The sequence below is a fragment of the Melanerpes formicivorus genome, unplaced genomic scaffold (assembly GCF_026170545.1).
Source record: "Melanerpes formicivorus ecotype bairdi unplaced genomic scaffold, bMelFor1.0.p_v2 SCAF_20, whole genome shotgun sequence".
In the NCBI taxonomy this organism is placed as follows: domain Eukaryota; kingdom Metazoa; phylum Chordata; class Aves; order Piciformes; family Picidae; genus Melanerpes; species Melanerpes formicivorus.
Window position 1 is genome coordinate 8,195,899 of NW_027142372.1, and position 27,281 is coordinate 8,223,179.

The 27,281-nt window shown below is 46.6% G+C and overlaps 2 protein-coding genes across 2 annotated transcripts; both read right to left on the reverse strand.

Moving 5' to 3' along the window:
• Positions 1-856: 856 nt before the first annotated feature.
• Positions 857-6,673, reverse strand: LOC137447275 (carbohydrate sulfotransferase 4-like). Its single transcript, XM_068150656.1, has 2 exons — positions 6,596-6,673; positions 857-2,844 (listed from the first exon to the last, which is right to left on the reverse strand). Exon 2 carries the CDS (start codon positions 2,829-2,831, stop codon positions 1,695-1,697), a length of 1,137 nt encoding a protein of 378 aa, XP_068006757.1. The 5' UTR covers positions 2,832-2,844; positions 6,596-6,673; the 3' UTR covers positions 857-1,694.
• Positions 6,674-12,341: 5,668 nt separating this feature from the next.
• Positions 12,342-22,539, reverse strand: TAT (tyrosine aminotransferase). The gene is made up of 12 exons (XM_068150658.1): positions 22,446-22,539; positions 20,529-20,771; positions 20,248-20,352; positions 19,355-19,422; positions 18,819-18,977; positions 18,505-18,643; positions 17,965-18,017; positions 17,463-17,615; positions 16,484-16,612; positions 15,969-16,052; positions 13,801-13,899; positions 12,342-13,015 (listed from the first exon to the last, which is right to left on the reverse strand). The coding sequence occupies exons 2-12, from the start codon at positions 20,761-20,763 to the stop codon at positions 12,872-12,874; spliced, it is 1,368 nt and encodes a 455-aa protein (XP_068006759.1). The 5' UTR covers positions 20,764-20,771; positions 22,446-22,539; the 3' UTR covers positions 12,342-12,871.
• Between the last annotated feature and the right edge of the window lie 4,742 nt (positions 22,540-27,281).

The following is a 27,281-nucleotide window of genomic DNA, read 5'->3' on the forward strand; positions in this document are numbered from 1 at the left end:
TGTATTTCAAAGTGCCTAGGTTCATGAACAGGAGAGTCGTCACTTCATGCAGCCCTAACCTCCCACGACAGTTTGGGTGGTGTATGTGTTTCAGTAGATCCACAACCTCCTAATTCAGCGGTCCTATTTAGCTAAAACTGCTCTAGATTTCAGAAGGAGAGCTAGAGTAGATTAAATGGCCACAACATAAAAAGATCAGGTGTTAAGGTGGCTTGTGTCTTTTTACAATTTTGAGTGACACTGTAAGAGTGAGTTTGTCGATTTCAGCACAGTCAGATGTGCAATGCAAACTTCTGAGTCCACATAAAGTGGTTTTTACCTTTGCAGAACCGTGCAGACATCTTAACAGCGAGAACCTTTACATCTGCATTTTCCATTTCCCTGTGGGGTCCCTGAACTATCAGGGAGTGTCAGGAATACTCTTCCCGTAGCTCAAAGCAGTAAAGAAGTTTCCTCTTTCTGTTAACTGCCTGAAGCATTTTAAAATTCAGCAGCATGTTTCTGTTTGTAAGAAGATTGTGCAACTTAGTAACATGCAGATGAGGTCTAGCTCTGCAACTGACACTCATTTTGCTATAGAGGGCAGCAAATGCCCTTCTGCCAGGTTTAATATGAGCATTCCTCCCCAGAGCAATACTGGAATGAGAAGGGCATGATTTGAAGTTGCAAAGAGATGATGAACATGTCAGAAACAAATTGATAACAAATTTGGAGCTGAAAATGTAGCAAGTGGGTAGCATTTCGGAAAAGTTAGCAAAGCAGAGGAGAATCTAGATCTAGAACTGTGGCAGGAACTTAAAGTCATTTCAGTGATGCAAATGTGATGGAAAACATCATGCAACACTCAAGTTTCAGAAATAAATATTTATGAAAAGCCTATTTTGTATTTGATTCTTATTTGTAATACTGAATGCAGTAAACATTTTAAAATCATAGAATACATCTGCTTGGAAAAAAAACCTCAAAGACCATTTAGTCCAACCTTCCACCCAGCCCTGAAGAGTCAACACTGGGCTATGTCCATAAGTGCCAGGGACTCAGGAGCCTTTGTTTTCAGCTATAGCTGGTTTATTCCTCTTTCCCCATTACAACAGTAAGTGAACACATTTCCCCAACATTGCCCAGCCACAGGAATGGAGCAAAAGGAAATCTGGGCTTGAAAACAGCCGTTTTAAAAAAGGATCTTTCCAGAAACAAATGTGTAGTGATCCTTGTGTCTCTTCTGGCATTATGTATCCCAGGTGACAGCACAGCAATAACAGTCTCTTTATTCAGCTTCCAATTTATATCTCCTCTTCCTTTGCCATGCAACTGCTGCATGTGGTTTCACTGGTATTTCAATTCAGTCTGTGAAGAGTTTGAGCTCTAATAGCTGATACCACTCCTTTGCCATTCTCTTTGCTCCAACCTACACATACTTGCTCTTTCACATAAAGCACGGACTTCATTTGGAAAACACTTGTATCACTTCAGCCTGCATTGTGGTTGAGCCTCCAGGGGCCTTGGAGAGTGACCTGGTGCTGCTGAGGAAGCTTTCGTGAGTGCAGATGGAGTTCTTGTATTCCTCATCCTTGCACTGTACATCCATGCATGCACTCTTACACACATGCATGCACCTCTGTCCTCTTCTGTTGTAGTACTGCAACCTTCAGAGAGCAGCTGCAGAGAGCATCTTTTTCTGCTTGCAGACTTTGTTACTCTGTGGAGTTCTGGGCAAACAAAAGATCCAGTGACATATTTTTTTGCTCTTCTTCTGACTGAAGAAGCCGGTAACCCAGTAAGTCCATCGCATCCTTGCACACATTTTGTACTTTTTCTATTTTCTCAAAAGGAAGGGTCTTCCTCCAGGCCTGGGATACACCCAGGGCATCTCTGGAGCCAATTTGAAAGGCCTGTGTGCCTTGTCCCTTCCCATGGGTGATGTTGTGCAACCACTTCTGAAGTTCTGCTGTGAAATGGAGTTCTGCAAACCTGTACATCTGAGCAGCCCTTGCTAGCGGGTCTCTGACAATGTCTTCATAGCGAACCAGCAAGTAGCGGTCTTTCAGGAAGCTGTGAGTGGCCTGCCTGCCTGTCTTGTAAATCTCAACCTGGCCTTTGCAGATTACTTCCATTGCACTGTAAAGCCCCTTTTCTCCCTTTGAGTCCCTGATCCCTGTAACAATGTTACTGTCATGTGCCAGGACTGCCCTTGCGCTCTCTCGGGACCTGAACACAGCCCGAGGATCACGGACCAGGTGAATGATTTTGAGGTTCAGGGATGGATCAGTGAGAAGGGGGTAGAGAACTTTCAGACTCAAGAATCTAACCTCCTTGATGACGATATGGCTGTAGGTTTTACAAGCTTCCTCCACCTTGCTGAAGGGATACTTGCTACAGATGATTTTGCAGGTGGCTGCAGGGATTATGTCACTGCGACTGAATGTGTCACAGGCAGGGGGGGAGCACAAGGCTCGGCTTGTCTCCCACTGAAATAAATCAGACTTTTTCTTCTCGGTAGACATGTAAGCATCAAACACAGACATGTCACACAGAAAGACCGACCTAACTAGGTCCCTCACTGCCATGTGTAAGACACTGGCCCTGTTCTGGTACATCTTAACCCACACATGCCAAGCAGGCTCCATCAGGTAGAAGACACTGGGGTGCTGGCTGAAGATTTGTCCAGTGAAGGATGATCCTGACCTCCAGGAGGAGAGAATGAGAATGTGAACTGGAGAAGGTTTTCCTTCTGTGGGGGCATTGTTGCTGCAGTGTGGGAAATGGAAGTGGATCAGAAGGAAGGACAAAACTGCCAGGATCAAGAGCCTTTTCACATTTCTAGACCTCATGGCTGCATGCGACCTGCAGAGACAAAGTACAGCATCACAGGATCATGATAGAATAGAACAGAATAAACCAGGTTGGAAGAGACCTTCAAGATCATCGCGTCCAACCCATCAACCAATCCAACCCACCTAAACAACTAAACCATGGCACCAAGCACCCTGTCAAGTCTCCTCCTGAACACCTCCAATGGTGGTGACTCCACCATCTCCCCGGACAGCCCATTCCAATGGGCAATCACTCTCTCTGTGAAGAACTTCTTCCTAACATCCAGCCTAAACCTCCCCTGGTGCAGCCTGAGACTGTGTCCTCTTGTTCTGGTGCTGGCTACCTGGGAGAAGAGACCAACATTCGCCTGTCTACAACCTCCCTTCAGGTAGTTGTAGAGAGCAATAAGGTCACCCCTTAGTCTCCTCTTCTGCAGGCTAAGCAACCCCAGCTCCCTCAGCCTCTCCTCATAGGGTTTGTGTTCCAAACCTCTCACCAATTTTGTTGCCCTTCTCTGGACTCATTCCAGCAGGTCAACATCCTTCCTAAACTGAGGGGCCAGTTCCTCTGCAGGCTCAGGGTTTTCAAAAGCTGCCATACTACCAGTGGTACTGTGACAACTGTAGGAGAAGGTCTCTTTGCAGTGGACATAAATACTGCAGGGATGAAAGCTTTCTTTAACAACATTACTGTTGCTCAACAAGCTATTATAGTGCAGTCTTAGAAGATCACTGGAAAGCTTGTCTGCACTTTTATCAAAGTTTAAGAATTCTTTCAGTGTATTGAAATAAGTTGGTACACACAAATATATATTTAGTGTACATGTCCTTTGTTCTGCCTAGGGTAAATTCATAGCCTGAGTACTGCCTGGCACAGGACTTTGCAGGAAGTACACTGTCAGGGATGGGATCTGAGGCAGAAAGGATTCACTTAATTGTCATGCTCTGCCAACTGCTTCTCTTTTGTGTGCTCTCCTCCCCCAGACATGCCTGGCTGTGCCTTGTATATAGGTGGCTACATGAACTACTGGTTGCCCTGGGGGACCAGCCCCTCATATAATACAGAAGTCCACAGTATGGTTTTCTCCACTGTCACCATGTGCCAGGCTGGCAGTTTATCTGTGCTGCAGTGAAGATAGGCCACTCTGGACGGTGCAACTGTTTTACATTTCCCAAGATAAGATAAACAACCTTATGGGCTCTCAGTCACAGTCATTTTTTCAAGGTGCTTCCACAGCTAGATAGGATAGGGAGAGCGGGATTTTCAGGGCTGAATGGCAAGATGGAAGTCATCCTGGACAGAGCAGCACTGGAGCCTAGGTCCATAACAGCTTTAGGTGCTGCTTTTATGCAGCTCACAACTGCATTGAATTCAGGCAGCTATGCCCATGCAGAGGAGCCTCCCTCTACTAAAGCAGCAGAGCTCCAGCTGCCCACAATGCAGATGCTGCTTGCCCACTATGTGCTTACCATGATTAACATGTTTATCATGGTAATGCATCAATGTTCCCAGGCAAAATCTCCCTTCCTTCATTTCCATATGCCCTACCTCAATTTCCCTCTGCAGCAAAACATTCAGACTAATGTGCACAGATATGCCTCCTCCCATAATTTCAGTTCCTGTACCACTGAAGTTTAGTCTTCCAGTTACAGTCACTGCTACTAAGCAGCTAGGAACAGAAGTCATCTTTCCTTCCAGCATATAAGCATAAATTGGCTTGTTTCTCTAATCTACCTGCTCTGCATTGGTTTGGATGTTAGGGTTTATTAAGGCAGAAATAATAAGTTCTCAGAAATAGGACAATACTCAGCCCAACCAAGCCTGGCTGTTGCCAGTAAGTGCCATCACAATATGAAATTTAATTTAATAGTGTCTTACAAGCATGCAGGGGGTCATGCATCTAGCAAGGGACCGCATGTTTCTGGTCTCTTGGATAAGAATCTCACTGGGTTTTTTTGTTATACAAATGGACTATAGTGTTAGATCTGACAAGAAGCTTATGAGATTGCCATTTGGACCAAGCATAGGAAACGCTGCAAACAAAGACTGTGGTAAAAATAGGTCATGTATCACCTTCCCTGTCTAAAATGAATACAGCAGTGTTTACCAAAAGCCCTGGCTTCCAAATGAACTTCGATGATATCACTTCCATCCGGCACCATCAATACTGTCCTGACAGAGTTTCTGGACTATAGCCAGAAACACTTGAGTGAAAACTCTGTTGAGAAGACATGAACATTGGCATTAAGATATTCAGGCAGATTTAAAGCCACAGAAGTAATTATTTCTCTGGAAACCTGTGTGTGAACAATCTGAGGGAATGAATCCAGATTCTTTTGGGAAGCAGGGGTGTACTTTTATCTTTAATCAAATCAGAGTATGAATGTTTTAGACATTTTACAGAGTATGTAGATCATCCCTGTTACTGGTCTTGTTGGAAACGGTCTCACATGAGGCCACAGACTCAACAGCTTCTTCATTCTTACACAAGAAGTAGTTATGAATGTTGCCCTGACCAGTCTGTCCCACAGAGAGCAGGGAAGGACTGAAATGAGTTGTGTGTGGAATTGAGGAGCAGCAGCAAAGAGCAGTAGAGTTTCAATCTCACATTTCCTAGTGCGTGAAATACCAATTGTCTGGACTTATTTTTTACTGTACCTCTCAATCATGACAGCTGGGATGTTTCTGAACCAAGATCTTAAGCTTAAACACATTTTAAGCAAATACCCAGTCACAAGTGATTCAGTTAATTTCGTATTGCAACAGTGGACTATGAAGCCATCACAGAGCTGCAGAGTAAAGAGTAGCCCAGAATGACTGAGACAATATCTGCTGCAGAACAAAATGTGGAAAAAAAAAAAAGGCAGCACAGTTACTGTCTGTTGGCAGAGAAATGAGCCAGGCTTTGGCTGAGAGCAGAAAGAAAAGGAAGACTCTCAAGGCACTATGGATGAAGAAGGGACACTACTGAAAATTACAACAACCCAGTGTCATCATGTTGGAGTCTCTCACAGCACACATAGGAGAAAGCAAAAGACTGGGATCTGCCTGTCTAAGCAGCTGGGGTGTCCATAAAAAAATCACAGATTTCTAAGCTTTTCCAGAAACTCTTAGGGGCCTTGGAGAATCTTGATCCCATCAGAGAAAGAGCACTACAGAAAGTAGCAAGCAGCTCCAAGGAGACACATTCACCAAACACACTTTGAGCATGGGCAGCGTGTCCCCAGAGTACAGGTTTGTTGCACCTGTGCATGTCTGGAGGGGAAGTGTGTGTGACAGTATGGCACAAAATACCTTGTGCTATGCAGACAGCTGAGTGCTCTCTGAGCCTGGGGGAGTTCTCCAGACCTGCACAGATTCCTCACTGCTGTAGTGACAGTAGTGTAGCAGAGAGGATCTGGTGCTAGGGAAGCTGCAGGCATAGCTCTGATGATTGCTCTTAGTTTTATCAAACCCTTCTTCAATATGGCCTGATCAGTTTCTGCAAAATTAGAAGTAACTGCTCAGTCAGTCAGGAGAACAGATGGCACAACTGTCACTAGTGGGAAATAACAAGAACAGGCACTGAGAAGACAGTCTGAAGAAGCAGGAATTACCCTGTAAGCTAGAGCAATAGCTTCCATCTGCAGAAGGAATCATGCAGCAATTTACTGGCATCTATATGTTTACAGCGTTTTACAAAAATCATCTCCCAGGTCAGGCTGGTGAGCATGAACAGTGAATACAGTTCTCAACACCAGAGCATCCACCCCAGATACCAAGAAATGACTGAAAATCTCACCTTAACAAGTCCTCTTGGAGCACCACCAGACCTGATTCAAGCCATGTTGCCCTCACACAGGTGCATTTATATGGTACAATCCTCCAGGCAGGCAGAGCAGCAGCTGTGCATTTACTGGCATTATGACTTCATGCTTAGATCTCCTAGATATATACATGTACTCAGATCTCACCTATACCTGTGCCTCCTCCCTCCTGCCCCTTCATTTGTGTATGCTACAGCTCCGAGACTGACTGCTCTACCACGCCTGCCTACTTTGACCAGCCTTAGAGAACTCCACCCTGAGTTCAGCAGCAAAGCATGGCAATGGCAGGTTCTTGCAGGGGCAGTGCTAGTAAATGAGAAAGGACAGGGAATTTACAAAGGACATTGAGAGGTGCTTTGATAGCAAGTCCTATTGCAAGCTCTTAAAGAGGCTGCTTTCCATACGAGGAGGAACAGGGATGTCTGTGGAGTGTTAGAGCAAAGAACAAATAGGAACCCTTACTGCAAGGAGGACCAGCTTGCCCACCAGGGGTGCAGAGAGAGACCATATTTGACTACTATTGCAGGCAATGTGTTGTCAGCAGATGCAGATTCATATAAAATCTTTTTGGCTCCTGTTTGTGCCTTGCTTGAGGTAAACGTTTGGGACCTGGGAAAGAAAATTGTGTGAAAAGAGAAGCTGTCAAAGGAGCAACTGGACTTGACCTGTTAATGATTCACAAGGGTGCTGGAGCTGCAGCGGGGCTGTGCCCGATAAGGTAGTGAAGCAGGACAGCAGTAGGCTCAAGAAAAGTGCATGGTATTCTGCAACCATGCAGAGACAATTGATTCGGGTCATTCCTATCCATGTCTGTTCATTTCTAAAACGCTGTCTGGAGAGGTATAGACCTTCTCTCGATGGGGTTCTCTGATCTGTATGCAAGTGGAGTATAGGAGACAGCAGAAGCAAAAAATCGGGGCGAGGCTGGATCTTCTAACAGGAGGGACAATCTGAACGGGGCAGGTCACGTTCCCTTTCACTTGCTATGTTGTGAACACAAATGGTCAAGCCCTGGTAACCCTGGGCTGGCAAACAAGGTGAGAAGCTGGCAGTGATCCAGGTAGGCTTCTGAAAAGAGAGCCATGCAATGTTCAGTACAACTTTGATTTCAGGGCCCTGCACTGACACTATTTGTAGGAAGGATTTACCTGTATGTTGTCAACTGTTACAAAGCTGGTTTGTAAAGCTCACACAATTTGAATGGCTCTTCCTGAAGCCTTATTCCTCCCTAACAAACAGTTGTATGAACTTTTATTTCATTTGTACACAGTTTGTCCAAGACATGCTGATCCTTTGGCACCAATTTTCAGGCTTCATGACAGCACTGAACACTGCTGTACTGTCCTTCAGTCACAGGGTCAAGCAGATTTTACTTTTTTTTTCACTTGCACTGATCCCAACTTCTAACTACTTGGCTGAGCTTTCCAGAAGGCATCTTCTGTGTCATGAAAAGCTGCACAGAGGAGGACAGCCTTTGGAGATGAGGCTTGGGAGGGCACACTGTTCTGGCACACTACATTTCCTGAGACCTGCACATTGTGGAAAGTGAGGGAGGAATCTTCTGGCTCCTGAACAGCAGATAGCATTCTCATATAACTGACTTGCAAGTTTTATAAAGCCAAACAAAGGCACATGGCAGACAGCTTTTGCCCCATGACAATGAGCTCCATATCACCTGGCCTTCGACCTCTTGCTTTCACATCACATGATGGCTGGTCACAGTTTTGCTTTCTACCCTCCTCCTGTCAACTGCCTGCATTCCAATTTTTATAACCTGAGGAAGCCAGCATCTGATGCTCTGCTCCCTAGCACACGTGCACAGAGCATATCTGACCTCATGCAGCAGCAAAGGGAGCAGCCTGAGGAGTAATGTCAGAGGTACAGACTAGAGGTAGCTCCTCAGTGCTGACACTGGAGAAGGCTCCCTCCCTAAGAGACAGTGTGATGAAAGAAACCTAGAGCAATGGAACCAGATCAGCTGACCAACTCCATGCCTTGTCTTTTGCCATCAGCTTCACCGTTCTGAATGTAGGTGTCCAAAATAAGCTACTGAGTATCCTGCAAGTTCTTGCCTCTTTCTGCTAGCTGTCACAAGAGTCAGGTGTGGTGTTTATGAATGCAATGGAAGCTGTCTAAAATGAGTTGAGCTCAAGTTTGTCTTTGCATTTCACAGCACTAGGGTTTTTTTTCTTTTTTTCTAGTCACTTGTCCAGTCATGTTTTGAACTCATGGGTACTTTTGGCATCAACAGTATTCCCTGACAGTGAGAAAGTGGTTGGCTGCATGCTTTGAGAACTACTTCTCTTTGGTTTGAGCCTGACATATAAAAAATGTATTTGTCAACACCACCATTTTTCATCAAAAACCAGAGTGAGCAGTTTTGCCTTTTTTCACAGCCTTTAAGCTATACAGGATTTTATAATTCCCTCTTATAAGCTCTGCAGAACACAACTTGTCTTATATCAGGTTGATACCTAAAGGAGCTCATGGGAATCACACTGCAGAAGTCTCTGTCTTTTTCCACTGATTGCAAAAGGAGCCCACATGACAAAGTCATCAAAGGAATATTAACCCTGGAGCCATCTGTCACATGCAGGAGAGATCACAACCCTATGCAACATATAAGGGGAGTCAGACTGATGAAAGACCTTCATATGTTCTGTGGCCACCTTCTCTCTTCTTCAACACATCAACTTATCTCAAGAGCCCTGCCCTTGGGAGAACCCTCCTTTGGAGACAGCAATGTTTTATTCAACAACTGAACTCCAGGCAGAGATGAGCAGGACATTGTCTTCTAAAATGTGAAAGGAAGTTTGCTCTCTTGCCATATCCTGCCTGGTTCAGACCACAACTTCAATCTCAGGCACACATTTAGATTCTTAAACATAAGGACTGGTACACCGCCACTTTTTCTTGCCCTTCTGGCAGATTTTGAAGACAAGTGCCTCTTGTATGTTTCTTAATATTTATTTAGAGAGATCAGTTAGTCCCTGATGTTGCAATAGATCTCAAAGGGGTATGTGATGGGATGATTCACATTTCCTGCATGCTAAAGGTATGATACTGGGGAGCTGGCATGAGAATCAATGTGATGGCTATGCACTGGTGAATGCCTGGCACAGGAAAATCTCCCTTTTGGAGCAGAGGGAGTTCAGATGTTTTCTAGCTAGGACCACTAATGCTGCAGAGGAAAGATGGAAGTTCTGCAGGATTGAGTGTGACAGAAAACTACCATGTGGCTACTCACTTAAGTGCCATGCATGATCTCCTGTACTGATCACTGGATTTTGAATACTGCTACATTTTTGTGTTTTGAAATGCACAGGGGAAACCCCTGGTCCTTGCAGAAAAGAAACCTGACAGTAATCTTGAAACAAAAATTGAAAGGAAAAAAGGACAAACAAACAAACAAAAGGCATCTCTATGTCAATTGCTCATCTCTTTCATAGGGGTGAGAACTCTAGCTTTTACTCCATGATTTTATGATTTCAGAAGGCAGTAGAAAGACTTGAGTGAAATGGCTCTTGCCTTAGAGAGATGCATGCAAAAAGATGGACAGCAGAAGAGTTTGGGCAAGGAGCCAAACAAGCATGTAGACTTGAGGACTTCAGTATACAGTGAAGGCAAATGAGCTATAAATGCAGACATCAGGAATGATAGGTGGTAGGCATCAGGAAAATCATAATGAAATATACCCAACCTCCAAGCAACAGAGCATACTTTTAAATGGAACTGTTTTACCCTTTTTCTGTAGAAAGAAAATACAACCAAAGCATGCTGCTGTTGAGGAGGTAACACTTTGGACCAGCAGAAGCCATTGTGGTGAATCACAAGCCTTGCAGGGCGAGTACCATGAAATCACTATTACTGAGTGCAATCAACTATTCCCCTTTGGTACAAAAGATAGAGTTGCACGTGGAGAAACATTAGCCTAGGAGAGTTACAAGCCTCACCCACGTGCTAGTAGCAGGGCTCCTCACTTCACTTGACCTTTGTTTCTCCCTGTGCAATTCAAACAGATCTCCTTTGTGTTCCCGTAACTGGAGGTTATTTTCCATTACTGTCTTCTACAAGATGATGGCTACTTGCCAAAGCAATTTGGAAGTAGCGTTATTTCTTACTAGATCACTAATTCAGTTAACAAATTTCCCCATCACCTCAGGAGCAATTGATTCCTATTGTGATGCTTGTTTTCCAGACTCTTCCTGAAAAGCTGGAAGTCTTCAACAATCATACAGCCCTTCATTATTTATTACTCTAATACCATGGAGATCTGTGTATGTAATCACTCACTAATGGACTCCTTCCATCATGCTTGCTTCTAAGTTGTCTACAAAGAGATTTTCAGACAAGCAATTGTGGGTTAGCTGCAGATTTTTGAGCAGAAGAGTGGAGAAATATAAAAAAAATCACAGCTGGGTGTAAAAAGGAAAACAAAAGGTTATTCTATACTAATTTAATTGTCCAGATGTGTGAAGGGTACCCCTAGCACTCTCACACATCCCACTTCATTCCTTTCCCTTTTCTCTGGCTGCTGAGGCTGCTTCGCTGGAGGGGATCTTATCTAACGACCTTGAGATAAGAACACTAACAACTAATGATGGTTTTTTTGATCTACTGTTCTGGAATACCAGAAGTGGTAGAGGGAATTTCTGTGCTGTTTTCTGATTGTAAATACCTGTACAATATTGTAAATACTGTATCTTTATACCTACCCATTGCATTCCATTGTAGAGTGTAGTTATTGCTTGTAAATATAGCTTCCATTTGCTTTCCCGACTGAGTGAGCCATGCTTTTGTTAATGTGGTGGTAAATTTCAAACCACTATAACCCCCATCACTGCTGACTTGTCACATGACTTACTTGTGTTCCTACCCTTTATGAGCAGTGAATGTCCTTGAATATGTGTGTTCCATTCATAATTGCCAATCTAGGGCAGTATGTAAGTTTCCTCCTCTCTGGGACCAGTATCAGAGTTGTAGTTCCTCCATTTTACTGCAAGACATCTGTCAGTATGTAAGCTAGAGCTAGTTCATTTCTTCCTGTCCCTGGGAATGCAGAGTTGACCTGTGCATCCCAGTTCTGTAGGAGGACAGGTGAACAGAATTGTAAGTGATGACGTGAAATACTCTCTGTCTTGCCTCCTTGCTCCCCAGTCCCATGGTTAATATCACCTCTTGACTGCACAGGCACACCTGTTTCCACAGAACTAACAGACACCAGACCACCCATTGTTTATTACTTTATGGGGCTGTATATTCACCAGTCAATAACCCTGGCACTGCTGGCATATCACAAACATCCTGCACAGTACAAACATTTCATGGGCTGCCACCCATTTCTTCATTAGTGCAGCATGAAATGCCTGTCTGGCCTGGAAGTGAACACTGAGGCAGCAGCATCTGGCATGGCCAGCTCTGCCGCAGTAGGCACCAGCACCTGCCGCTATCTCTAGGGCTGTGAGTGCCAGCTGCCAGATGAAGACAGGGTTGTTCTGTGGCAAGAGGCCAGGCTGCCACCATCAGCAGGAGTATCCAGCGCTGGTCTGTGCCAGGCTGGCAGGGCCCAACCTCCCTTTGGGGGTGTGGTGACAGGGCAGTCTGTGGCCAGCCCGCTGCAAGGCAGGGGCAGGCCTAGGGCACTGCAGCACCATGAACCGAGCAAGGGTGACCCACACAGTGCCAAGGAAGACCTGGTGCAATAGGAGCACAGCACAAGGATTGGCATGTCAGAATGTTTATTAATAAAAAAAATCAAAATAACTTACTCCCTTTGTTGCACAAAGGGCTCGGTATAAAGAGCTCTGGCCTAGGGTAACACAGGTAAGTGAGAGATAGGTACTTCTCTTGGTTTCTGAGATAGCAGCCTTCTCCTGTCCCCAAGGGGAAGCACAGCCAGCACAGAAGCTACTGGCCACGTGGAGTCTGGGCCATGGGGCCTGGCACAGGGGCAGCCTTTGTGCCCCCACCTGCAGCTGGTTCACAGGCAGCACAGACCAACACAGGGTGCAAATGCAGAGTATATAGAGACCATGGGCACTGAACGCCAGAGGGTGTGCAAGCTGCAGTGGAGGAGGAGAGAGAAGAGGCTGATTCTTCCCCTAGTGCTGAGGGGTCTGTGGAGCACAAAAAGTGAAGCAGCAGGACGACAGCTGCTTGCAGGCAGGGGGATGTGTGGCTGGCTGGAAGCAGCCTTGCCTGCCCAGCTCCTACCTCACACAAGGCTGGCAGAGGCAGGAGGCTAGCTGTGGCTACTTGTCACACTCCATATCCTGCCCTCCCTCAGCACCCTGGTAGTGTATCTCGCAGAATTCCTGAATGCGACTGCAGGCCTCCAAGATCATCTCCTCAGGCACAGTGATCACCACACGGAAGAAGTTTGGATACTCAAAGCACTGAAATGAGAAAGGATGAAGCTAGCAGACTACCTGAGATAGTGCTATAGTTTCAGAGCCCTGCCTTAGTGCCTATGTGCTGTGTCAGCAAGTCAAAATGGTCAGTGAAGGGCAGACTGGAGAGCAGAAGTTCTGGGCTCTTGCTCCCTTGGGCTGGTTTTGATGTTCCAAGCAAATGTCTCATTTGCATCTATGTAAACGTGATGCTCTGAGAGTAACAGGCTGCAGGATTCTGTGGTCTATGTGGGACCCAGAGAATGGGTTGGAAGGAGTGAGAGGGCTGGAGATTATCCAAGGCCCCATCTGTGTTCAGAGCTGGAAGTGGAGCTGGAAGGAGGCAGGAACACACCACAGATTATCATCCTGAACTCCATCCCTGTGCCCACAGGGGTTGTGGACTGGAGAAAGGGCAAAAAAGAAACATAGGTGGGAGCAGTCCTGGGCCTCGGAGGGAGCAGCCTGAGCAAGGAAGTACAGAGGTATACAGGGTTCAGTGATACAGTTCTGCCAACTTGAGAAATACAGGGCAAGCCTGGAACCAAGACAATCCTGGCAGCCTGACTGAGGGCTGCTAGTGAGCTAGAGACTGCCAGTCAGCCAGAGACTGCCAGTCCCCATCCCTACACACAGGACCAGGAGCTCAGAGCCAGTACAAACACCATTACAGACCATGGACACTGCACACAACTCAACCAGTCCCCAGAGTTCAGGGCTGCAAACTACTGTTACTGCTCTCCCATGCTTTGGCCACACAGCTCCCTCAGGTTCTCATGTGTTAAACTCACCGAGGCTGGCAAGCAGAAAACAGACTGCTCTGAAATGAGTCGCTCAGTGAACTCCACATCATTTTCAAACTCAGGGAAATGTTCCATTTCAATCTCAACCTGCAGGGATGTACAGAACAGAATCACAGGGTCATTTAGGTTGGAAAACACCCTGAAGATCATCGAGTCCAATGGTTAACATGGCAACCAAGGGCAATGTCCCTGTTTACCCACATGGCCCAACAACTTCTCAGTCAAGTGTAGCTGTCTGCCCTCAGTTTTTACTCCTGATTTGGGCTGACTGGAATGCAAGACAAACAGAAATGTACAAATAAAAATTTGGCCTTCTTTAAGAAGCATTCATTCGCTAGCTAAATCTGGAATTTCAGGTAAGGACAAATTTAGTTAAAAAAAAAAAAAGATAAAAAAGATGGCAAAGATACAGTATCCAGTTAGATGTGAAAAGGAATAAACAAGAAATTGAAAAGAAAAAACAAGCATGGGAGACAACTCTAGTCAATACACATGAATAATTGTCAGGTGAGAAATCCATGCAATAATAAAAAGATCATCGAATGAATAAGCTTGGAAAAGACCTCAAAGATCATCAAGTCCAACCTGTCACCCAGCACCTCTTGACTACTAAACCATGGCACCACATACCATGTCCAATCCCCTCTTAAACCCCTCCAGGGACAGTGACTCCACCACCTCCCTGGGCAGCACATTCCAACGGCTAACAACTCTCTCTGTGAAGAACTTTCTCCTCACCTCGAGCCTAAACCTCCCCTGGCACAGCTTGAGACTGTGTCCTCTTGTTCTGGTGCTGATTGCGTGGGAGAAGAGACCAACCCCCTCCTGGCTACAACCTCCCTTCAGGTAGTTGTAGAGAGCAGTAAGGTCTCCCCTGAGCCTCCTGTTCTCTAGAGGAGACCTTATTGCTGTTTAGCTCATCACACTCCCAGGTCCAGCACAGATGTTTTAAAAAGAGAAAAATAGCAGTGTCTCAAATGTCAAAACCAACATAAAATCTTTGTAGGGTGATGCAATTGGTAAAATGACACCAAAATGCTGAAATCTTTAATAAATATTTCTGTTCTGTATTTGGAAAGAAGAGGTTGTCCCTTTGTCACATGAAGACAATAATATCCTGGCCATTACTTTGTATACACAGATGAAAATACTTGTAAGCCAAGTGAAAGAATTTTCATGCAGAAGTTCTGAGAGAGCCAGTAGAAGAAAAAATTTACTAGATGATTTGAAATAAATGTTCAGATGTGGCTCAGTTGGTAGCACGTAAGACCCTTAATGGGAAGGTCATGAGTTCAAGCCTGCAGTGGGCAGTAGTGTCCTCCCTACTCTAGTCACGAGGTCTGTGGTGACAGGTTGGACTTGATGATCTTTGAGGTCTCTTCCAACCTTAGTGATACTAAATACTGGATACTGCAGAAATACCTTAGTTGTGAAAGAATCTTAGAGCTATGCCTCTACACAGAGCCTAAACAGAATGACCTGTGTAGCTCCAAGGCTGGAAATGGAGTCAACCAATCAAAACTTATCTACAGAACCTGAGTCAGGTTGACATTGCAGTATTCTCCAGTTCTGGGTCCACATTTTTAAAAGCTGTTGAAAAACTAGAGACACTAATGGAAAGCATGAGAAAAAAACATTAAAAGTGAGTTGAATGAATGATATTTAAAGGTCTCAACTGGGATTGTTGAGATGAAAAAGGAAATGGAACCAGATCATTAAAAATTTTGGGTTTTTTAGAAAAGCATAGAAAAAGGCAGAAAAAGAGGCAACAGCACAGGCAGAAGACAGACATGCTAGTATGAAGGCGGCTACATCTTCAACAAGAGGTATGATAATCTGACTTGTCATGTAGGGGCTTCCCATTGCCAGTTAACTTCAAATCCAGGTAAAAAAACATTGTCTTACAAACTACAAGTCAGAGCTATGTGCAAGAGCAAGTGAGTGAAATGTGCCAGCCTCACTAATGTGAGAAGGGGACAAAATATTTTGGCCTTCTGTAGCAATCAAGAGGTGTCTATTGCACAGGACAATGTGAAAATCCATGGTGAAGTAGACCAGGTCCCAAGCACCAGTCTGAAACCATGGACAAGCACTGGCAATGAGACCTAGCATGAGTGTTGGTGATCTGGAAATGGCATGTTGCTTTCCTCACTTACCATGAGGTACATGGCTCCAGAGGGACGGACAGGCCGGAGGCCAGGGATAGCTGATAAGGCAGCGTAACAAAGGTCAGCATTGGACTGAAAAGCAGAAAGGAGAAATTTCAAAACAGGAGAAATTCCAGGAAGCAGCTCAGCAAATGGAAGCCAAGCTCTGGATGAGGACTATAAACAGGTTTGCTCGCTGCAAATAAAGGGACAACAAATGCAAACAGCACAGATGATCATGGCCTTAAGTATGGCAGGTGTGACTGAGCTGAGCTCAGCAAAAAATCAATATCAAACATCCCATTCCCTGGACCACCAGGTGCTGGGCTGTCTGACAGCATAGCCAACATCTCTGCTCCAGTTACCATGTCTCCTGCTAGAATAGATTTGTTGGCCTCTCCTACTCACAAGCACAAGTGCACCTTGCAGTGAGGTGGGGAGGGATGGGATGATGAACTAGCAAGATATGACTCCCTCCAGACAGCCCCTGAACAAACTGTGCTGACCTGTTACAGCCTGTTTACCTTCAGGAAGCTGAGAGTGTTGTGGTAGAATTCAGGGGGTGTTCGTTGCAATATATGTTCCAGTGCTCCTTGGACAAGAGTACAAGGTCCTAGGATCCTTTGGCTCAGTCTTAGAAGGCCATCCCTGATCTGAAGAAAACATGGTAATATTTGCAGCTCAGATTGTGCTTCCATCAAGGAATCAGGCAGCCCCATGGACTGCTCTCTCTATTGCTACAGCTGTGCAGACCCCTCTCTTCAGTGAGCATAAAGAATATTGGCTTGACTATATGCCAAGTATTCACAGACTATTTTTGGTATCATTCTCTGTTTCTATACTGTGAATTGTAATGCAAACAGAGACAACCTTTGGAGCTTCACAATCTGACTGAAACCAGTCTGGAATATAGCCAATGCAAATAAAGCCAAAGCTGTTCCAAATAGCACTTTGCATTTCTCCCTTAGGTTTGGGCCCACAATCCACCCTTTCAAAGCAGGGCAGGGACAAACAACATTAGCTCTTCTGCTCACTCAGTTGGTCCTCTTCTCCCTCTTCCTCTGCAGAGAGCCCTCTAGGTGGAAAGGTCACTGCAGCAGATGGTTGTCCTTGTAACACAACTGAACAAATAGCCAGATAAAGCACTGGCAGCACTGCAAGCTGCTTTGATCTTACTTTTAAGAGAAACAGCACAGAAGCACCTAGAGACCACACATGAGCTCTGCATGCTGGATAAGCCATGCAATACCTTCAGTGCACACTGGCAAAGCAAAGGAATTAGAAGTTCACAAAACAGACACAGTATACAAAGGATCAGCAGACAGAAGGAATGTGTTACATCGTAGATGTGGGTAGAAGGACACATATGGGAGCCGATGAAGTAAGGAAGGGATATGTGAGAGCAAGGGAGTAGTACATGCCTGTATCAGTTAAAGCCCTGGTGATCCACACACTGAAGACACTCTAAGTCTCTTGCAGACAGTGACAATGAGCAGTTCTCACCTCATTACCAAAGATGTCTCTCCTATCATGAATTAGGATCCAGCCCATCCGCCAGCCAGGCACTAACCACCTCTTTGCCAAGCCACCGCAGGACAAGATCGGCACATTTGTGCTGAGAGTTGCAATGGGTTCATACTTGCAGTCACCAAACACCTGCAACAGGAGGCTGTGTTATGGTTGTCCGGGCCTCTTACTGTGAGAACTGCAGGGGTGTGCATGAAGCATGTGAAAGGAGGCTGAGCAGTGATGGGAAATTGGTGGTGAAAGGTCCCACATTTCCACTTGAAAATGAGCCACTTGGGAAGAGGAAAGGAGATGAATGTGAGAGGTACTCCTGGGACTGCACACCAGAGGACTGGGAGCTTCAGGCATGGAATCAGGTACAGGATAGGGGAGTGAAGCTGTCACTGATTTCTGAAGACCTAGGTGCCACGGCCAAAGGGCAAGTGCCTTAGAAATGACAGGCAGTATGGGGGTGCCAAGGGTTGCAACTGACACTCACCATGTCTCCATAGATCTCGTCAGCAAGGATGGGGATGCACTGTCTTGATGCCACTGTGGGAGAGAAGGCATTTAGCTCTGTGGCAGCTGACTTGGTCTTGGCTGCTAGGCTGGCAGGGCTCTGAGGGAAGCTCTGTCCCAGGGCAGAGGGTCCCTATTCAGACTGTTCATTTGAAGAACCCAACCCTGTCTTGGCTGAGCCTTATTCTGCTGTTACCTGTGGAGGCAGGCAACAAAGCCTTCCCACTCAATGAACAGATGTCAGAAAGTATAGGGCTCCCTATGAACACTCTCCCTCTGCAAAACTAGGGTGGAGAAATGATCAAGCCAAGCCACACTGTTTGAGGAAGAAGACATGCTCTGCATGCTTTTGCCCAGACAAGGCAACACCTTCACACTGAGAAAGCCCTACTTCCTGGGCCAAAGTCAATCATGGGCAGAGAAACAAAACCCTGGGCCATGGTGCTGCAGTGACTGAGGCATGGGCAATGTGGATGGACATTGAATTGCAACCATCCAGATACAACACAGTCAGCCTCACCTGCCAGGATCTTCTGGAGGTGGCTTTTGCTGAACACAGAGCCACAGGGATTTGATGGATTGTTCACAATGAGGCAAGCTGTCTTCTCATCCACCAGAGACTCCAAGTGTTCCAAATCAATTTCCCAGGCCTTCTCTGGCTAGTGAAGTGAAGGGGAAGTAACAGCTGAGGAACTGGACTTGCCATACAGGATGAGGTGTGATAGGGTGTCCACATTTGCTCAGGTTATCCTCACCCACTTCCCAAGCAGGGCCAGGGTATTTCTGAGAGGCAGAAATATCAGAGCTGCCCCTTCCATGCCTGCCACCACTTACCAAGAGGTTGTAGAGTTTGACTTCAATCCCCATAGACAGTGCCAGAGTCTTGTAGAGGGAGAATCCAGGCCGTGGCACCAGGATGTTCTGGCCGGGGTTGGCCAGCACTGCCAAAGCAAGTTCTATAGCTTGGCTACAGCCACTTGTTAAGATGACATCCTGCAAAGAGTACACAGGAGTCAGTGGAAAGCCTGAGGACTCTGAAGTGCCCCAGCCATGTGGGAGTGATGTAATCCCCAGGCCCTGCCAGGTGAGAGCTTCTCAGCCAAAAAGACAAGCCCAGAGCCTGCCTGAAAGCAGGAAATCTGCACCAGCTGGAAAACTCAGCCTCTTCCTGAGGGTGGACAAAGGCTCTGGGCAGGGAATAAGAGTAGCAGGAGGCCACTGTGGGACAAGGTCATGGGCTAGCCTTCAGTCCCACAGATGAGCAGGGGAGAGACAGAGCTGGGGCAGGGCCCTCATGCCATGTGGTCTAGGCTAGGGCAACAGCACCCTGCCTACACTGCAGCAGGAGTGCCTCAGCTGGGCCTCAGTACCTGAGCCTTCAGTGGTGCCTCTGGGCAGCTGTAGTATGAGGCCACTGCTTCCCGGCAGGATGGGTAGCCTAGGAAAGAAGGACCAAACATGGAAGGGAGAGGTTCACAGATAATTCCCTTTTTTTTTTTTTTTTCTCTTCTCTTTTTTTTTTTTTTCCCCCCCAAGAACAGGGCTCACAGTTGCCACCCAGCCAGGAGAAGCTCATTTGTTTCTGATGCTGTCCCAGAGTTCAGAGACTGTCCTGCCTCAGGACAAGCACTGTGCATCCTGCATCTGGGCCAGGCAGGCCAAAAGCAGCAAAGGACTGTGGGCAAGGAGGCAGGCTCTGGTTCCCATCATGCCCTGGGCACAGAACTGGCTGGAGCAGGACAGGGGTTAGCCAAGGAGCTGCAGGAGGCCAAGTGCTTTTACACGGCTTTCACTGCTTAGTGATGGCATAGTGGCAGCCCTCCCTGTCAGCACATGGAGCGTCTTTCGAGGCAGATGTGATCTATGATCCATGCATGCTTTTTGCTCTAACTGCAAACAAGGCCCATTTAGTCTGTCAAGCCCAAAGGGAGACCTGGGGTCAAGGCAGATCAGAAGGGAACTTGGATGAAACTACCAGGAAGACAGAGCACTGAGCCAACCTGGGTACCCAAACCCTGCCTGTTGTAATGGCTAGGGGAGCAAACACAGCATCTGTAGGAGGCTCTGGAATTCACACAGACCATGCAGGGAATGGCACTCAGGTGTGTCTGCGGGATATACATGGTTGTGTGCTTATAGGAAGGTGAGGAAAGCTGCAGGGTGCTACTGGAAAGATGTCCTCTGTCTCTGTATGCTTGCTGTGAGGCAGGAGCTGGCACATGCCTTTGTCCTACCTTCACAGAAAAGAGCTTTGTCAGCTTACCAACAGATGGAGCATAGCCATTGTAACGTCCCGAGTCCAAAACCTCCTTCACAGCCTGTGTGACTTCATCACTTGTGGGAAGGTTTCCAAAGACAGTTGGGTCTCCTTTTCAAAAATTGAGAAATAGCAAAGTTCACTGATCTGTGACAGGCACAGAGCTGTAAGGTTGTATGGCCTACCCCTGGGTGTTTGCACAAGCTTTGTACTTCAAGGCCCTGCAGTCTGCCAGCCACACAGCTGACCCCACCACCCAGACACTTCAGCCACAGCACTATGCTCACCTAAGGACAAGGAGATCATAGCTTTCTTTGGGTTGGGCTCCACCTTCATGGTGTCTACAATGGCTCGGACAGGATTGAAAGTCTTCTTTGACATTTCAGAAGCCCTGACAGCCCATCTTGGCTTCCGGCTCTTCACCTTCCCCAGTGATATGGTGTTCCCATTGGTCTTGAGATGGACATCCAGCATGGGGGCATGATCTCCATGGCCATTCACTCGGATCAGGTATGAGTCCATCCTGAGAGCTGTCAGTGTGAAGTAGATTTCCTGGGCTTAGTTAACACATGCCAAATGAGACCTGCCTGTCTGGGGACACAGACCACAGCTCTCCAAAAGTAAAACTTCTGATAGCCACAGACCCTCCTTACTGCCTATCAACATCTTAGCAGGAGCAAACAGGGCTGTATTTGGGGACAGGATGAAGTGAAACCCCGTTTATAATTAAGAGCACAAAGCAGTAGGAAAGAAAAATGCACCTCTCTGTGCTAGCTGCACCACTGCCTAGCATAGACTTGCTGTGCTGAGGAGGAGCAGGCCCTGCTAAGTCTAGCAACCAGGAGTTAGCAACATGTTGTAGTCTCTGCCTGATTGCAGATTCACATGTTCCTCTGACAGAAGGGCCAGATCTCCTGGCCACCAGATAACCTTCTCCCCCCAGCTATCAGCTTGCAAAAGTTGCAGCCACAATGATCAGCCCACTCTATGTGTTCACACCCAGAATAACTCTCCAGTTTGCAGACAGAAATGCAGCACTCTTCAAATCAAATCAAGTCTCAGATGCCAAAAAGGTAGTTCTGGTCCAATGCGATCAGGACGCACTGAGCAGTGGCAGGGTATAGGTTACAGACACTTGCCACTGTCAGCAGAGCAACAGGGAGTAACAGTCCAGCACAGAGACCCTACATCAAAAGATTGTGCTTAGAAAATGGAGCAAGACTGGTATGGCCAAGAGGGAAATCGGGGAAGTGTCAAAGGGCCTGTGGTCCTGCCCAAGGCTGGGTAACGAGCAAGGCACAGCAGAGGAAGAGTTGCCTTCTAGGCCCCAAAACACACACAAAAGTGTTTATACACCCCATCATGTATACTCAGAGCAAAAGCCAGACCCAGCCAGCAAAAACCTTACTTATGAACTGCTGCTTACTCAGGACTTTCCACCTGCAGAAGGTTAGGGGACAAGCAGGCAGACCTGTCCTGAGCTACTACCCCCATTCTTGCTGATACTAGCACAGAATCTTGTAAGCCTGCCACCAATTGCTTAGGCTTTCTGTATTGCCCTGTTTCTCTGCTCCACTGAAGGGCAATTCAGTGAATGGTGGTCTTTTCTTGGTGGTAGTTAATTAGCCCCATGTTCACAGACATTCACAAGAAAGCTACCCCTTCCTTACTGCAGAAACTGAGCCGGAAGACTTGAGACATTTTCTGGTTCAGGCAAGATCTGCCATTTCAACACATTTCTCAGTGCTTCAGTGAAGCGTGCGCCTAGAGATGTCCCATGCTGCTGTAGTTTACTCTGACAATAGTGTCGCACTAGTTTAGTTATAGCAACTCAGGCTGATCTAACAGAGCCACAAAACAAGACTTCAGCTCCTTTGCTACCGGTAGCTTTTTGGTCTCCTTTCTACCAAAAGACATACAGCTAAAGACATGTGCGGCAGGGCTGCAACAACAACAAAAAACCCACAAAACAAAACAAAACCAACAACAAAAAAAAGAGCAAAGAATGAGCCACATAGTTCAACAGCAGGGCTGAGACTCAAATGTACAGTGCAGAGTCTATCCCAGTAGAGCCTTTACAGCACCCCACAGCATGGTTCTCTTGTAGACAAAGGCACAAAGGACACCTTCCATGTAGGCAGCCAGGGAAGATTGCCCCACTTCTCCCCCTGGAAAAGCCAAGGTACCAGAGTACAGCACTTTACCTTCAACAGAACAGAGAGGGAGACGCCGCCAAGCTTTGGGGTCCAGTCCCTACTTTTCATTCAGGACAAATCCCTTTGAGAGGAATTTCCTGCAAATTCCTGCCCATGAAATAAGCCCCAAAACTGGGCGTTGGGACTAAATCGTTTAGCCATTGGCTCGCAGAGAGGGCTGCTCTCCCCACCCAAAATTGCCCTTTCCTCCCCATTGCAACTATGTTCACTTCAAACACCTGGAACATGCCTGTGCATTAACTCTTTCTGGGGGCAGACCACACAGAGACACAGCTCGGCTTCCTGGAGGCCCTGGGCTGTCACACTTTGGACCACTTCCCTCATTCCTCAAAGGCTGTGGGGGGCAAAGCTTCACAGAATCCAGGTACTCCAGCCCTGGCACTTTGTAATGCATCATGAGTGGATTCATGGCTCCCAAATCCTGCAGAAAGCATCAGCCTGTCCTGATCTCAAAGGCTCTGGGCTCCCAGTGCAGCAGCTGAGGAAAAACAGTATGTGGAATCATTATAATGAGGAGATACTTTACTCTGTAGGCTGGCACTTGCCTAGCTGGTGTCTCAGAGGCACCAAGGCCTGAAGTGTTAAAGGAAGTTCATGCTGCTATGGGTTTGGGTTTTGGTTTGTTTTGATTTTGTTTTTTTGGTTGGTTGGTTTGTTTTGGTTTGATTTTTTGGTTGCTGCAAGGCCCAAGTAAACTCGTAATTTTGGCAGCTAGCAGAAATGATGCAGTTCTCTCTTTGATGGTGCTGCCAATCACAGTGATGCCATTCTCAGAAGGCCTTTTTTTTGCTAAGTGATGTGAAACCTATGCCTCCCTGTCCCTTCACTGCTGCAGGTCTGAGATAAATAAGAGAATCATCCTCACTCTCCTTGTCTTCCAATGGCTGCTTCAAGTCTCCCTTTGCTGCCTTGACAGCATATGTGCAGAGATCAAAGAGTCACTCAAGTACAAAAGGGATCCTGCTAATCTTTTTACAAGTCTGCTGGCACGTTCCCTGCAGTGGCTAGCAGTCACTGTAGTTTTTTTCCTGTTTACACTTGCTCTTGAATGGTAAAAAAAAGGACCACTTGTGCTCAATCAATGCTCACTACACTGGCTATGAGGCTGCATCTCCCCAGGTGCAAGCCCTGGCTTCTCCCCTGAGTGCTGGTGCTGAGTTGGCAATGCTGGGGAGCCATGACCTGCTGTTGGCCACAGTGCCTCAGTCAACATTACTGAGGCCACATTGGAGGCCAGGGACTTGGGGCTGGAGGCAGGCTGGGAGGTGATGAAGTGCAGGCAGCAGGTCTAGCCAGGGTCCCCAGTCCCAGCTTGGCTGGCAGGCCTCCCACAGCAGCCACCCCACCACAGGCTTTGAACAAGGAAGAAAACCTTTTAAAAACACTTCATGGATAAATGTCTTGTATTGAAGCTGCTTGGACTCTGCCAAATGCTGCACAGTTCCAGACTACTTTCTCTCTTTTTACTGAAGCCTTACATGAGCAACCTTTAGAAGTTCATGGAAGCCCTCTCCAAGCCTAGGGTTTGTTACCTCACTTTCCCCACTTAGTCTCATCTTTTGCCCTGCTGCAGCCCTGACAGGGTTAAACACAGCGTGGGGAGGACTCAAGGACGATACTGCATGTTCTGCTTAGCAACAGCCCTGCAGGTGACGCAACTGAGACTCTACCTGTAATACTGCACACAGTAGTGGGGTTCAGGGGAGGGCATGCCGGAACCCTGCTGCCAAGACAGTAACAAATTTGGCTCTGGAGACATAGGTAGACCCAGTTACATAAGGCTGAGAAACTGGCCAGATGCAGGGGGAGGGGAGGTGGTGTAAAATGGGGTCAGAGGGTCTCTCCTACTATTAGTATGTCTTTCTCCTCTCTCTGCATGACTCCAGTCTTCCTCTGGATGCTAACATGAGGTCTTCAGGCCTCCACAACCTTGTGGTGCACAGAGCCTCCCAGGCCTGAAGCATGAGACACAGCTCAGCACTCCATATTCAACAAATATGTCCAACCCACCCCTCGCATGATGGTTGATACTAAAAGCCAAGTTGCAGTGTAGCTAGAGGTGTCATTTCTGGATCAGCAGCCTATGTACAGCAAGCAGTTTGCAGGGTGCTCTTGCCAAGGCTGTAAGCAGGGCTTTGGAGTGGGGAGCGGTGGCACCCAGGGCCTGTCTGATCTCTGCACTTCATTTAAAAGCAGACAAGGTAGCTCACAACATGCAGGAATGCAGGGTGCTGCAGCCTGGACAGTGCTACTCTGTCAAGCTCCTGATAGAGCTCTCTTCTGCAGGCTCTGGGCCAGTTTGAAACCAGCTGCATCAACACACCTGCTTTAATGAGTGTGATCTCCCACAACTGCAGTTCATCAAGAAAACCATGGAATGCTTTTAAGACATCTTGTGAGCCTCCCACAATATCAGCGTCTGGAAATGTAGTGCTGCAACCTGGTATCAGCTGTGTGACACCATCCAGATTCGTGTCCCCAGCCATGGACTGCTGCCCCACTGTGGAGGGGAAGGAGTCCAGCAGCTGCAAAGGCCCTTGCACGCTGAGCCTGGGCACTGAGTCCCTTGCAAGCATGCTGAGAGACACAGAGCGCACTCTAGGTTCATTCACGGAGAGCTGGAGTCACTGGTGAGCTACAGGCCCAACAGCCATGACGAAATACAGATGCTGGGAGGAATGTTCCACAAAGTGTGAACATTATTGTCTCCTGGGTACAGGCAGTGAAGAGAGACACCTTGGTCAGCCTTGCTTACATTTGCTTACAGGCAAACATTATGTAAGTGCATACGCTGTGTTTGAGTTATGACTTCAGAGAGTTGAGCTGTCGCACGTTTTGTTGTGGCAGATGCCCCCTTGATGGCCTTGAAGCCACGGGGCACTGACCAGCCAATGGGGAAGAGATAGAAAGGGGCATGGTGACTTTGCATGTGGGGCAAGGCAACACTGTGAACTGACTGTGAGTGGGGTGGTGGGGTGGGTGAAGTTATTTAGATCATTTAAAGAATTATCATCAAAAGTATTAACAAAAGTAGCTTTAATATGAACTTACAAAAGTGCAACTTAACAAAGTTCGATGGCAAGGTTTGCTCTATTACTTACTTTAAAGGTCCTACACAATTTTGAGGTATTTAAGATTTATTAGCACTACTATGATAAATCACAAGATTGGGTTGTGTAAGTTTTAACAACACTTATTCATCAGCCAGTTATCAGAGTGATTTAATAATATTTGCTATAATCAATGCAGTGACTGGAAGATTCAGAAAAGGTCCCCCCCAGACTTAGGATAAAGTTTTCTCAGTCAAATCCATCACACACAAAGACACGTATACACACAGAGATATGGAGATTAACACACACAGATACAAAGAATACACAGAGATAGAGAGAAATTATATTTGAAACTTTGCAAAATCCACTAGTAGTGGATTTTGCTCTCCTTAGGCAGCATTTGCCAGCTGAACATCTTTGAACCCTTTCTCTTCACTGGCATCTCTGGGTAGATGAATTTGAAACTCCTCATGAAATCTGTTCTTCAAAATCTTAATGAAATCTGGTTTTTGAAGTCCTCAGGAAATCTACTCCAAGATTCCCAGCTCAGGGGAAAGATATGGGGTCACAGCCTTCTCTGATCCCAGACAGCTCTAAGGGTCTCACTTAGGATTGATATTTATAGAATTGCAGGATTACAGTTCCTTAGGTCAAGTTATTTTTGTGTTTTGGTGTGGGTTTGGGTTGGGGTTTTCTTGGTTTTGTTGTGGTTTGTTTACATTTTGGTTTGGGGGGTTTTGTTTGTTTGTTGTTCCTTTGGTTTGCTTTGCTTTGTTTTCATTTGGCTATAATTCCTGTCAGGTAGTTCTGTCTCCTTCCAAGAGTGGGCTATGACCTAGGCAGCAGGAATTTCCTAGGCAACAGGAGTTCCAGTTAAATGTAGGGAGTGCCAAATTGTCCCAACTCACTGCACTTGTCACCAAGGCAGTGGCAGATTGTCCCAGCCCATTGCATTTGTAACTAAGACAAGAACACAGTGTTGCCTAGTCCTGACATTGCAATGTGCCTGCACCACCACAGCTGGGCAGTACCAGGCACCTCTTTCTCTGGGAGCACAGACATGCCAGCCCCTTTCATGGCTGCATTTGAGCCCAAGTGATAGAAACCCACCACATGCCCAAGCAAACTGCTCCAGCAGCAGCTGCTCATTGTTTTACAAAGTGGTGGAGTTGGGGTGTGTGGAAGAAGTATTGTCTTTTTTGGGGGGTGCCTAAGTCATATCCCTTTTGCTTCAAGCCAAGCTCACTACTTTCTGACCATGCCAACAACAGACAGGGAAAACCAAAAAATCCCCCTCCTCTTGGCAGGAACTTTTCACAATCTTGTAGGCGGCTAAGGTACCTCCCTGTCTGACGTGCTTGCAAGTTGTTAACATACACCTGCTCTGTCAAATGAGAGGACTGGCTTTTTTCTCATGGGGTGCATTTCTAGAGCTTTCTTTTGCTTTCACCTGGATTCCCTCCAGCTGACGGACTTGCCTCTGGACACGCAGTGCGCAAGACTGGAGAGCAGAGGGGGTGGGCAGAAGAGTTTCTTCATATGTCCTACACATGACATTCCTGTTTATATACCCTAGCAATGTTAGCTTTTTTCGCAACAGGATGACATTGTGGACTTGAGTTCAGTTTGTTATTCACAATAACCTCCAGTTCTTTCCTGCAGCACTGCTGCATCATCATTGTGCTGCTCTCATTGTTCCTGATTATTTATTTATGTGGGACAGTCAATAAATCTGGCTGTGGTGTTCAGCAGAGATTGTACTGCAACTCCC

What these genes read in the sequence shown, in the direction of transcription:
- LOC137447275 (XM_068150656.1), bottom strand. Translation starts at nt 2,831, where the DNA reads ATGAGGTCTAGAAATGTGAAAAGGCTCTTGATCCTGGCAGTTTTGTCC.
- TAT (XM_068150658.1), bottom strand. Translation starts at nt 20,763, where the DNA reads ATGGACTCATACCTGATCCGAGTGAATGGCCATGGAGATCATGCCCCC. An exon ending in AGGCACCACTGAAGGCTCAG is followed by an intron (nt 18,978 to 19,354) that starts GTACTGAGGCCC and finishes TACTCTTTGCAG; the next exon opens with GATGTCATCTTAACAAGTGG. An exon ending in GAGACATCTTTGGTAATGAG is followed by an intron (nt 16,613 to 17,462) that starts GTGAGAACTGCT and finishes TGTTTTCTTCAG; the next exon opens with ATCAGGGATGGCCTTCTAAG.